Source organism: Oncorhynchus gorbuscha, linkage group LG04 (genome assembly GCF_021184085.1).
Source record: "Oncorhynchus gorbuscha isolate QuinsamMale2020 ecotype Even-year linkage group LG04, OgorEven_v1.0, whole genome shotgun sequence".
Lineage (NCBI taxonomy): Eukaryota > Metazoa > Chordata > Actinopteri > Salmoniformes > Salmonidae > Oncorhynchus > Oncorhynchus gorbuscha.
Genome location: NC_060176.1, coordinates 18,812,591 through 18,825,329, shown reverse-complemented (window position 1 = coordinate 18,825,329; position 12,739 = coordinate 18,812,591). Strand labels below are relative to the sequence as shown.

The following is a 12,739-nucleotide window of genomic DNA, read 5'->3' as shown; positions in this document are numbered from 1 at the left end:
TGGTCCCGGTAATGAAACAGGGTTTCTCTATCTACAGGCACCAGCACGCCACCGGGTATCAATGCCACGGCCTTGCCCAGCCTAGCAGCATCCATGGGGGTCAACGGGTTCGCATCCCTCCCGCCCCAGACCAATGGTCAGCCTAACAACGAGCCAATCTACACCAATGGGATCCACCCCTACCCAGGTGAGACAGCCAATGGGATTCACCTCTACTCAGGTGAGCCAATCTAACAGCAGTTTCATTCATTTGACTTGTAGCCTTTTCTTAACTAGGATAAAACCATTATATATTATATTTTTGTCGAGGGAGACCTGGCAATATAGTCTTAGGTTGACTGCCATACCGCAATCAGTATAGGAGTGTGACGGTGGTTGTGAGAGTCAATTATTAGTTTGAAGATGGTTTAAGAAAAGCAAGCTGAGCTTTCATGATGAGCGAGTCAATGCATCATCCATCAGTGCATTATGGTTAATATGATGAGCCTAAAAAGCTTCTTAATGCTGCATGCGCCTGATGATTCCTGACCACCTGACACATGACTCCTTGATACATTATGTAAGGCAGCTGCAGTGAAAATGAACCACAAAGCAGTTTGTTTGGCATGTTGTTCATATTTGATGCAAACATCTGGGGGGCGAACAGGACTTTTGAAGAACTGTGAAATATGACAACTCGAATCCATGTGTGACTCCACCCTCTGTCTCGCTCTCCCTCTCTCCCTCTCTTATTTATTTCTCTCTCGCTCTCTCTTTCTCTCTGTCGCTCTCTCTTTCTCTCTGTCGCTCTCTCTTTCTCTCTGTCGCTCTCTCTTTCTCTCTGCAGCACAGAGCCCTACAGTGACTGACCCCCTCCAGCAGGCTTACGCCGGTGTGCAGCACTACGCAGGTGACCTCCCTCTCCTCACTCCTCCCCTCCCACTATGTCTGCTAAAGATAGCCCAGAGGACTGGCCAATTTTCTCCAGGATTAGGAAACTTTACATTAGGATTTGAACGGATTTCAGGTGGACTTGATTATACACCCATACAAAAACCTTCATTCCGAAAGTACACGGAGAACTGTGTTCTGGACACCCCTCTACATGATTATGATATAGATAGACAGACACTAAGACCTCTCCTATCCTAACCATCTATCAGGATAGGAATAGACTCTCATTCCTGTATTGTATGTGTCCCTGTTTAGACAATGCATTCCCTTTGTGTAGTGATCCACAATGAAAATTAGTCCGGGCTCCAAGTCATAATGCAATTTATTTTTTCAGTGTCTGAAGGACGTGAACAATAGAATCATGATTTAAGTCGTCGCAAATGGAGATGTGACATCCCACTCTGGCTCTTCTCCTTCTCTTTGCAACAGCAGCCTACCCTGCCGCATACGCACCAATCAGTCAAGCGTTCCCCCAGCAACCCACCATCATCCCCCAGCAACAGAGAGAAGGTAAGAGCTAGCGGGAGCGACCACCCAAGGAAAAAGGTGATAATTACCATGTTATATTCTAATGTACGGCTGCGTTGAATTAGCCAGGGAGAGGAAACACTGGGCTGGAAAATGGGAGAAAAAGAGAGCTTCATTTAAAGGAGTTTAACATTAACAGGCAGCAAGATGGAAAAGTTACTCTGTCATTATTCAAAAACTGGACTAATTCAAACTCGCAGTGTTTGACTGGTTAATCAGTCCATTACAATGTGTTTAAGTGGTTATAAATATTCATTAGATGAATTAGCTGCATGCAAAATCATTTATTTAGTGTAGTGTTAGTACCACAGCATTAAATGTAATAAAGCATAGGATATGCTGTAACTGTAAATCACTCTTCCTGACACTGTTTGTAAGATATAATTATTCATTTATGTTATTGTACAGCATGTGATGGTTATGAATATGATTATTAGTCAACGTGGAAAATCTGAAATTACTCTAAGTGCTCTAACATTGCATAAGAGGAATAATTGTATTGCAGTATGTTTTGCCAAGTATTGTGGTCTACCTGCCCCCATCCTTGAGTTAAAGGAAGCTTGCATTAGGGTTATGTGACTGGTATACTTAAGCCAAAGAGTTGCTCCTCCTCCTGACAGTGTGTTAGCCCCACTGGCCTGTCTCTGACTCAGATCGGAATCCTTCCCTCTCTGGCTTGGCTGTTGGCTGGTCTCCCAGTCTGCCTACCATAGTCTGCAGCCTCCAGGAGACTGCAGACGCAGCAGCCCCCATTTCATGAGACACACCTAAACTAACAAACAGGCAGAATAAAGCCACAAGCTCAGACTGTAAAACCACAGCTCTCTATCATACTGTGTGTGTCCTCTATCTGGGCCAGGGAGAGTCAGTCAGCAGCAGCCTCTTATCAGCCTTCTCACCAGCCACAGGCTCATCTCGTCATGCTATCATCCCCGAGCAATGAGACAGGGAACAATCCATGCAGCCGCTAGCACAGCCCACCAAGCAGCCCATCTCTCTCTCTCTCTCTCTCTCTCTCTCTCTCTCTCTCTCTCTCTCTCTCTCTCTCTCTCTCTCTCTCTCTCTCTCTCTCTCTCTCTCTCTCTCTCTCTCTCTCTCTCTCTCTCTCTCTCTCTCTCTCTCTCTCTCTCTCTCTCCAATCTATTCCTCTCCACATCAGAAGGCCATGTACAGTATGTGGCATCTGGGTGTGTGTGGAGACTGAAGCGAGATTGGGAGCCAGTCAGTCCTGTCCTACTGTCAGCTAGTAATTGGGGCAGACACTGGGCTTATGTCATCATGCATGCTCTCCCTGTCCTCTCCTTCTATTTCCCCATGTAACCTCTATAGTTTGTTGTTGTTATTTCCCACCAGGGCCGGAAGGCTGCAACCTGTTTATTTACCATCTGCCCCAGGAGTTTGGAGACGCAGAATTAATGCAAATGTTCCTGCCTTTCGGCAACGTCATCTCCGCCAAAGTCTTCGTGGACCGGGCGACCAATCAAAGCAAGTGTTTTGGTGAGTCAGTGTGTCAAAGCCGTCATCTCTGCTTAGAAAAAAAAGAATCGGATGAGAAGTCGACTGTGATGTTTGGCAATCTGCTCGTGCCAATTTGGATTCTGCATTTAGTTGTATTTTCCTTTATTCCCTGTGTCCTAATCAAGTTGCAATGAACATTTTAAAAGTGGCGTTACATGCGAGTGAGCAGAGAGGAGAGGGTGATGAGGGGGATGTGTGCTTCGCTTCTATAGTTCAACTCATCAGCAGATGGTTTTGAGACACTGGGAGTGGGTGAGAGTGGAGGAGGGGCATTTGTTTCTAACTACCTCCAGTTTAAGCCCACAGCTCCCCAAGTTCAAGTACATGCCTATTACATTTAAGTCATTTAGCAGACGCTCTTATCCAGAGCGACTTACAAATTACCATGTAACTAGACATGCAGTATAGGGGAATATAGTCACCATAAGTTCTTCTGGCTATTAGCGTTTCACCGCCAACAAACATACTATAAAACTATGGTTCCCCAGCCTCCATAGATAGCCCCTAGAGACCCAGACTCCCAGCCTCCTATCCAACACCTTCCTCCCAAACAGCCTGTAGGGATGAGACTGGGTGGCGGTGGAGGATGTTCAGGTGGACTGTGTGATCTCCAGGAGATAATAATAGACCTGTTTGAGCCCTAGACAGCAGCACCCACGAGATGAGGAGCTGGACTACAGAAACGGACCACTGGCCTCCTATATGGGCTGTCTAGGATGAAAAAAGCATGTCTATCACTACTCTACAAGGAAGGACAAAGAGGCTGTGACCTCACACATCTCAGCATTATTTTCCCATGCAGCTATTAATTAAGATCTTGGCTGAAAAACAATCATTTAACCTCTCATTTTTTCTCCTTCCTTTTTATAGTTTGAGCCCCAGGGCTCTTGTGAGAGACATTAACAAATTAGACAGAAGATGCTATGCATTATGTGAACTAAATCATTACTCTCCTGCAGCAACAGGGGAAGCAATTTGATCCCTCTTCAGTTCAAAATGGGAGATGAATTATTCCGATGCACATTGGATGCAACACACGCATACACACAATGCATGTGCACAGACATGTGTCTGTGTGTGTGTGTGTGTGTGTGTGTGTGTGTGTGTGTGTGTGTGTGTGTGTGTGTGTGTGTGTGTGTGTGTGTGTGTGTGTGTGTGTGTGTGTGTGTGCGTGCGTGCGTGCGTGCGTGCGTGCGTGCGTGCGTGCGTGCGTGCGTGCGTGCGTGCGTGCGTGCGTGCGTGCGTGCGTGTGCACGCACACGCCTTGTGATTCTCAGTGATTGACAATAGGCAATGAGCCAATGTCATCATTATGGAATCCAGGGTAGTCATTGACTTACTGAGGTGAGGCAAAGTCACAGTTTAAAAAGTGACATAGTCAATGTAAAAAAGAGTGTTCCAAAGACAACATTCCAAACACATTAACATTAAGACCGATTCCATGGCAATGGGAGCTTACATTGACATCCTCTCTGGTGATTGTTAGCTGTTGGTGTTAATTATCAGCTTCCGAAAATCAGATGTGCAGCTGAAGAAGATGGTGGATCCGTCACTGAACGACCAGCTGACCCAAATGACTAGTGTTGAGTAAAAGCACAGCGAGATCTTAAAAGACTGGCTTCAGAGTGGGATGTTGAGTTTCTGGCTGTTTCAAGGTCTTAGTCTGGGGTCTGTTGGGATACACTGTTATTTGAATCCTCCATGTTTAGTTACTCAATATTGACATTTAAGGATGATCAAAACTCACCTCTCTAAGTGGTATTAGTGGAGCAAAAATGGATTTTAGAAGGTCCTCCGAAAGCACTGCGTACACACTCGCAGACGAACACTTACCATTGAAATAGATGATCCTCTGTTTTTAGAACAGCAAGCAGCACTCTATTGTTGTGGTTGGCTTAAAGCGGGAGCAGTCCCCTTCACAACGTCCGTCAGCATCTAGCTGTGCAGATCCCTACAGCTTAGACACTAAGTCACCGCACCAGGAGTCATGCAGAGCTGTGGAAGGGTGAGGCTGTGGCCTTTGTCAGTACTCCACTCTCACCTGCAAATCAAAACCTTGTCCGTAATACCCGACAATGATTTTACAGAGGAATGAAGAGCTGCGAGGGAACATGAAATGATGATTCATACATGACAGTATTCAATCTCCTCTCATAAAGGCTGTTTGGGGTGTTTTACATTGTGCTGTGCAATGAATGTGTCCCAGTCAAGTGCTGCTAGTCCTTTTGAAGCGTACAGTGCTGTGTAAAACATCCTAATAAACCTGGCAGCTGACTGATTTACATGGTGTAAAGGGGGCCAGGATTTACCAGGCTTCTAGTCTGCTCTTTTCTTTGTCCTCTCTTTCTTCACCATCTTCTTCTTCCCCCTTTTCCCCCTCCCCGACAATCACCTTTTGGGGTTGGGATGTAAACGCAAGGTTGAGATTGATGAGAGCAGGATGTGAGGGGGATCGCTGCTGTCTGACAGGCCCTTCCCTGTTCAGTTTGTTTAAAGGGTTTGTAAAAGCAGGAGCCTTATCTCTCCCCACCTGACAAAAGCCTGCTCTCTCCCTCAAAATTAAACTGGACCCATAGCAACGTGATCAAATCAGCTGGAAGGCGGAAAATTCAGGCCGTCAATCACAGAGGTGTCTGATAAGAGCAGGCAGGAGTCCCAGTGTGGAAAGCTCCAGGCTCATTCCGCCCCAACACCCAGGTGATAACTCAGAGTACATGCAGGGCAGGGGAGAGGAGAGGCTGGCACCTCTATTCACAGGCAGGGGAGAGGAGAGGCTGACACCTTTACTTACAGGTAGGGGAGAGAAGAGACTGACACTTTTACTCACAGGCAGGGGAGAAGAGAGGCTGGCACCTCTATTCACAGGCAGGGGAGAGGAGAGACTGATACCTTTACTCACAGGCATGGGAGAGGAGAGGAAAGACTGACACCTTTACTCACAGGCAGGGGAGAGGAGTGACTGACACCATTACTCACAAGCAGGGGAGAAGAGAGACTGACACCTTTACTCACAGGCAGGGGAGAAGAGAGACTGACACCATTACTCACAGGCAGGGGAGAAGAGAGACTGACACCTTTACTCACAGGCAAGGGAGAGGAGAGACTGACACTTTTACTCACAAGCAGGGTAGAGGAGAGACTGGCACTTTTACTCACAGGCAGGGGAGAGGAGAGGAGAGGAAAGACTGACACCTTAACTCACAGGCAGGGGAGAGGAGAGACTGACACTTTTACTCACAGGCAGGGTAGAGAAGAGACTGACACTTTTACTCACAGGCAGGGGAGAGGAGAGACTGGCACCTTTACTCACAGGCAGGGGAGAGAAGAGACTGACACTTTTACTCACAGGCAGGGGAGAGGAGAGACTGACACTTTTACTCACAGGCAGGGGAGAAGAGAGGAGAGACTAACACCTTTACTCACAGGCAGGGGAGAGGAGAGGAGAGACTGGCACCTTTACTCACAGGCAGGGGAGAGGAGAGACTGACACTTTTACTCACAGGCAGGGGAGAAGAGAGACTGACACCATTACTCAAAGGCAGGGGAGAAGAGAGGAGAGACTAACACCTTTACTCACAGGCAGGGGAGAGGAGAGGAGAGACTGGCACCTTTACTCACAGGCAGGGGAGAAGAGAGGAGAGACTAACACCTTTACTCACAGGCATGGGAGAGGAGAGGCTGGCACCTCTATTCACAGGCAGTGGAGAGGAGAGGCTGACACCTTTACTCACAGGCAGGGGAGAGAAGAGACTGACACTTTTACTCACAGGCAGGGGAGAGGAGAGACTGACACTTTTACTCACAGGCAGGTGAGAGGAGATACTGACACCTTTACTCACAGGCAGGGGAGAAGAGAGACTAACACCTTTACTCACAGGCAGGGGAGAGGAGAGACTGACACTTTTACTCACAGGCAGGGGAGAGGAGAGACTGGCACCTTTACTCACAGGCAGGGGAGAAGAGAGGAGAGACTGACACCTTTACTCACAGGCAGGGGAGAAGAGAGGAGAGACTGACACTTTTACTCACAGGCAGGGGAGAGGAAAGGAGAGACCTTTACTCACAGGCAGGGGAGAAGAGAGACTGACACCTTTACTCACAGGCAGGGGAGAAGAGAGGACAGTCTAATACCTTTACTCACAGGCAGGGGAGAGGAGAGGAGAGACTGGCACCTTTACTCACAGGCAGGGGAGAGGAGAGGAGAGACTAATACCTTTACTCACAGGCAGGGGAGAAGAGAGGAGAGACTGACACCTTTACTCACAGGCAGGGGAGAAGAGAGGAGAGACTGACACTTTTACTCACAGGCAGGGGAGAGGAAAGGAGAGACCTTTACTCACAGGCAGGGGAGAAGAGAGACTGACACCTTTACTCACAGGCAGGGGAGAGGAGAGACTGGCACCTTTACTCACAGGCAGGGGAGAAGAGAGGACAGACTAATACCTTTACTCACAGGCAGGGGAGAGGAGAGGAGAGACTGGCACCTTTACTCACAGGCAGGGGAGAGGAGAGGATAGACTGACACCTTTACTCACAGGCAGGAGAGAGGAGAGGCTGACACCTTTACTCACAGGCAGGGGAGAGAAGAGACTGACACTTTTACTCACAGGCAGGGGAGAGGAGAGACTGACACTTTTACTCACAGGCAGGGGAGAGGAGAGACTGACACCTTTACTCACAGGCAGGGGAGAAGAGAGACTGACACCTTTACTCACAGGCAGGGGAGAGGAGAGACTGGCACCTTTACTCACAGGCAGGGGAGAAGAGAGGAGAGACTGACACCTTTACTCACGGCACCCTCCACCTTCCCACACCCAGTACGCCCCGCCCTGAACCTGGCACCATGCTCCAACCCTGCTTCTCTTACTCTACACACACACACACAAACACATAAATACACTTTCATTTCCACCTTGCTATGCTTAGAGACATACAGATGTAGGATCTTAATTTGAACCAGTTTGCTGCAGCAGGAAAATAATCCTGCAGCTACAGGAAATGTGGATTATTATGTGGATTATAACTAATGGACATTTTTGTAGGGGTTGATACATTTTTCGGAAGGGAATATCATTTCTGAAATTTCAAAGTGGAAATTACAAACTTCAGAAGCCTTTTTAAATCTTAAATACAATTCAAGTTTTACAATTCCTGCATTGCAGTTCTCCTGAAACAGGATGATCAAATTAAGATCCTACATCTGTATGGACCAACGCTCATACACACAGATATTCTCTGTCAGTTTCTCAAACACACAGAAAACAAAACCTCACACGTAGTGTGACCCTCATTTTCATCTCATCTGCTACTCTGTTGTTCAAATTACACCTTCTGACTTCTAACACTCTTCAATTAGGAGCTTTTTGATATCTATATCATTAACCATTTCGTTATTTTGTGTAATCATGTTTTTATTTCAGTGAATTTCAATTTACCTCCTGAATAGAGAAAATTAAGACCCATAGTTGTTGCATTGTTGGAAGCTAAAAAGGGGTCTCTCTCTTTCTTCCCCTTTTCATTATTTCTTTCTCCGCCTCTCCCCATCTATCCTTCACTCTGTCTCTCTCTCCCTCCCTCCTTCGTTGTGTCCCAGGCTTTGTGAGCTTCGATAACCCGTCCAGTGCCCAGGCGGCTATCCAGGCCATGAATGGTTTTCAGATAGGCATGAAGCGGCTGAAGGTGCAGCTTAAGCGGCCAAAGGATGCCAACCGACCTTACTGACCCCTCTGCCGTCCACATCCAGGTAAGAGCAGACGCCATGCTATACCCACATTCATGCCCAGAGCCAGGGTTGAATGGCAGACAGCCCCTCAGGGTGCTGGCCAATGAGGAGGGAGTAGGAGGGGCAGTGGGCTGACATGACTGACTCCCCCCAGCTAAACTCCAATCGCACGATGAGGGCTACTGCATACCTGAAACATGTTATTTTGGTTGTATACGTTAGACTACACATTATTGTAACAAAAGACCAGTACATCAATTGTATATTTCCATGAACAATTTGTAAATCCTATTTGTATGTTTTACAATGGCCTCACCAAAGTGAAGGGATTGTAATAATGGCATATACAGTATAATGTGTAATGGAAATGATAAATGCTACCTTCATTTCTTGTCAGATAGCATTTGAGTAAAGACATGTAGCACTAATTGAAAGGAGGCTGTCTGAGCAGACTGCCTGAGGAGAGGAGAAGAGCGGAGAAATGACCTTGACGTAACACATTGATGAGGGACAAGTGGAGAATGTCCTGAACAATGATGAGGACAGGCTCGTCTTTATGACATCCTCAGTGTGTCCCTAGCAACAGCCGTGTGTGTGTGTGTGTGTGTGTGTGTGTGTGTGTGTGTGTGTGTGTGTGTGTGTGTGTGTGTGTGTGTGTGTGTGTGTGTGTGTGTGTGTGTGTGTGTGTGTGTGTGTGTGTGTGTGTGTGTGTGTGTGTGTGTGTGTGTGTGTGAGGATGGGGGTAAGTCAGCCTGGGGTTGATCTCCTGCCGTTCTAACTGCTCAGTATGTGTGTATTCTTCTCATTGTTAGAGCAACACATTGTCTGTAAGTGTGTAGTGTTCACTGTTCATCCCATGTACTCTCCTGTCTGGTCCAGTCTAGGCTCTTCCTGTGTGAGATTTTACGTTGTTACTTGATTTGTTTTGGGGTAAATTAATTGAATGTGAGACCAATTTCACTGAAAAGCACACAAAATATAATACAGCATTTTGAAGCCAGAAATATGCCCTTAGATGTAGGTGTAGATACTTTATAAGAGGATAAATCATCTATAAATTATATTTATAGATTGACTGAAACTTTTGTATTACCAACGTAATAACCTCAAACTTATGATTTAAAAAGACCATTCTTCTCCACCCTTCTACTAACTCAGTAATTCTGCCGACAATTTCTGGGTCTTAAAGAATTTATAATTGACTAAAGGTACTCAATGTACATACCAACATCATAGCATACAATGCATGGACAAAATCAAATGATTTAGAGTGTGACTGTTAGTTTGAGATGTAAAATATGCCATTTGGCCTGGTCTTATCTTTGTGAGTACAGTGCAGCACTCTAGTCTTTTACCCTATAAATGTTCTCTGACTGAAAAGCCTCTCAGAACTGCTTCAAAAAGAAAAATAAAGGCCATTATTTATTTTTGAAGGTTCCATTTTTATCTCTATATTTCCAATTGTATTTGTTGACTTGTTGACTTTTTCATTTTGACAGTAATAACCTCCCTTCATTTGGTTTGTCAGCCAGAGACGTTGAGAGAGAGAGAGAGAGAGGCTGGAATAAATGGGAAAGTAAAGTCTACATCATATTTACCACTTGAGAAAAAAAATGGAACTCCACCGCTTCTCTTCTTCTTTTGTTTTGCACCTAACCCAACCTGCCAACCGGCCAATCATAACATGAGATGGCCTCTCCATGGTCGTTGTGTAGCCAACCAGTAGCCACCAGTCACGGGGACACGTTCCCAGTTCCCACACCTGTAAGTTGAACCCATGGTGTCATTTTATTCTGGATGACGTCATGTTGCAGGACTGTGACTGCGTGCGTTGCATGACGTGGCGTCGAGTCCATTTTATATCTCTATCTCTTTATTCGCCCTCTTTTTAATATACTTTTGGCAGCTTGTGAAGTACAGTAAATGGATGCCTTTTTGATTGCTGCTAGCTGTTGTTAGGTACATCTGACATGCTGATTGACTGGTTGATCATTATCGATGACGTGACTTTTGACCTTATTTGTTGTTGTAACGTGACCTTGTGTGTTAAATTTTTTCCCGTGAACTTCAATGGTCAATGTGTATGGATATTCTGTATCTCTCTCTCTCTCTGGGTGTGAATACTATATATATGAAGAAACTGTGTATATATATACACACAGTTTTGTTATGCAGGTGAATGAGGACCCAAAAGCGACTTGGCGAAAACAGAGTCTTTAATCCAGTAAAGTAAATCTACAATCATAAAGCATAATTCCACTCGTAATGACGAGAACAGACTGGAGACTCGATCATGAACTGCAGGTTGCCTCGGGAAGGCACTTGAACGTAGCAGACTCAGACACCTGCTCACCACGCAGCATCTGAGGGAAACACAACACGACAGGGCGATACACAGACACAGCACGGTGAACAATAGACAAGGATCCGACAGGGCAGAAACGGAAAACAAGGGGAGAAATAGGGACTCTAATCAGGGGAAAAGATAGGGAACAGGTGTGGGAAGACTAAATGATTGATTAGGGGAATAGGAACAGCTGGGAGCAGGAACGGAACGATAGAGAGAAGAGAGAGAGGAAGGGAGAGAGAAAAAAGGGAACGAACCTAAAAAGACCAGCAGGGGGAAAACGAACAGAGGGAAAAGCAAAATGACAAGATAATATAAGACAAAACATGACAGTACCCCCCCCACTCACCGAGCGCCTCCTGGCGCACTCGAGGAGGAATCCTGGCGGCAACGGAGGAAATCATCAATAAGTGAACGGTCCAGCACGTCCCGAGACGGAACCCAACTCCTCTCCTCAGGACCGTAACCCTCCCAATCCACTAAGTATTGGTGACCCCGTCCCCGAGAACGCATGTCCATGATCCTACGTACCTTGTAAATAGGTGCGCTCTCGACAAGGACGGGAGGGGGGGAGGGAAGACGAACGGGGGTGCGAAGAAAGGGCTTGACACAGGAGACATGGAAGACAGGATGGACGCGACGAAGATGTCGCGGAAGAAGCAGTCGCACAGCGACAGGATTGACGACCTGGGAGACACGGAACGGACCAATGAACCGCGGAGTCAACTTACGAGAAGCTGTCGTAAGAGGAAGGTTGCGAGTGGAAAGCCACACTCTCTGGCCGCAACAATACCTTGGACTCTTAATCCTACGTTTATTGGCGGCTCTCACAGTCTGTGCCCTGTAACGGCAAAGTGCAGACCTCACCCTCCTCCAGGTACGCTCACAACGTTGGACAAACGCTTGAGCGGAGGGAACGCTGGACTCGGCAAGCTGGGATGAGAACAGAGGAGGCTGGCGCATTGGCGAGACCAAACGGCAGAACTCGGTACTCAAAATGCCCTAACGGAGTGTTAAACGCCGTTTTCCACTCGTCCCCCTCTCTGATGCGCACGAGATGGTAAGCGTTACGAAGGTCCAACTTAGTAAAGCACCTGGCTCCCTGCAGAATCTCGAAGGCTGATGACATAAGGGGAAGCGGATAACGATTCTTAACCGTTATGTCATTCAGCCCTCGATAATCCACGCAGGGGCGCAGAGTACCGTCCTTCTTCTTAACAAAAAAGAACCCCGCCCCGGCCGGAGAGGAAGAAGGCACTATGGTACCGGCGTCAAGAGACACAGATAAATAATCCTCGAGAGCCTTACGTTCGGGAGCCGACAGAGAGTATAGTCTACCCCGAGGAGGAGTGGTCCCCGGAAGGAGATCAATACTACAATCATACGACCGGTGAGGAGGAAGGGAGTTGGCTCGGGACCGACTGAAGACCGTGCGCAGATCATGATATTCCTCCGGCACTCCTGTCAAATCGCCAGGTTCCTCCTGAGAAGTGGGGACAGAAGAAATGGGAGGGATGGCAGACATTAAACACTTCACATGACAAGAAACGTTCCAGGATAGGATAGAATTACTAGACCAATTAATAGAAGGATTATGACATACTAGCCAGGGATGACCCAAAACAACAGGTGTAAAAGGTGAACGAAAAATCAAAAAAGAAATAGTCTCACTGTGGTTACCAGATACTGTG

At 46.8% G+C, this 12,739-nt stretch overlaps 1 protein-coding gene across 20 annotated transcripts in view; it reads left to right on the top strand.

The window, feature by feature from the left end:
- The window catches only part of LOC124033793 (CUGBP Elav-like family member 3-B), a 153,616-nt gene that overhangs the window by 126,613 nt on the left and 14,264 nt on the right, over positions 1–12,739 (top strand). For 8 of the 20 annotated variants that reach the window (XM_046346115.1, XM_046346114.1, XM_046346101.1 and 5 more), the window contains 5 exons: positions 38–220; positions 827–889; positions 1,363–1,443; positions 2,791–2,958; positions 8,573–8,722. In XM_046346115.1, coding sequence (XP_046202071.1) covers positions 38–220; positions 827–889; positions 1,363–1,443; positions 2,791–2,958; positions 8,573–8,700 — 623 coding nt within the window. In that variant the 3' untranslated portion in view covers positions 8,701–8,722. The remainder of the gene's footprint in view (positions 1–37; positions 221–826; positions 890–1,362; positions 1,444–2,790; positions 2,959–8,572; positions 8,723–12,739) is intronic. The other 12 variants (XM_046346113.1, XM_046346112.1, XM_046346108.1 and 9 more) reach the window with 7 other exon arrangements.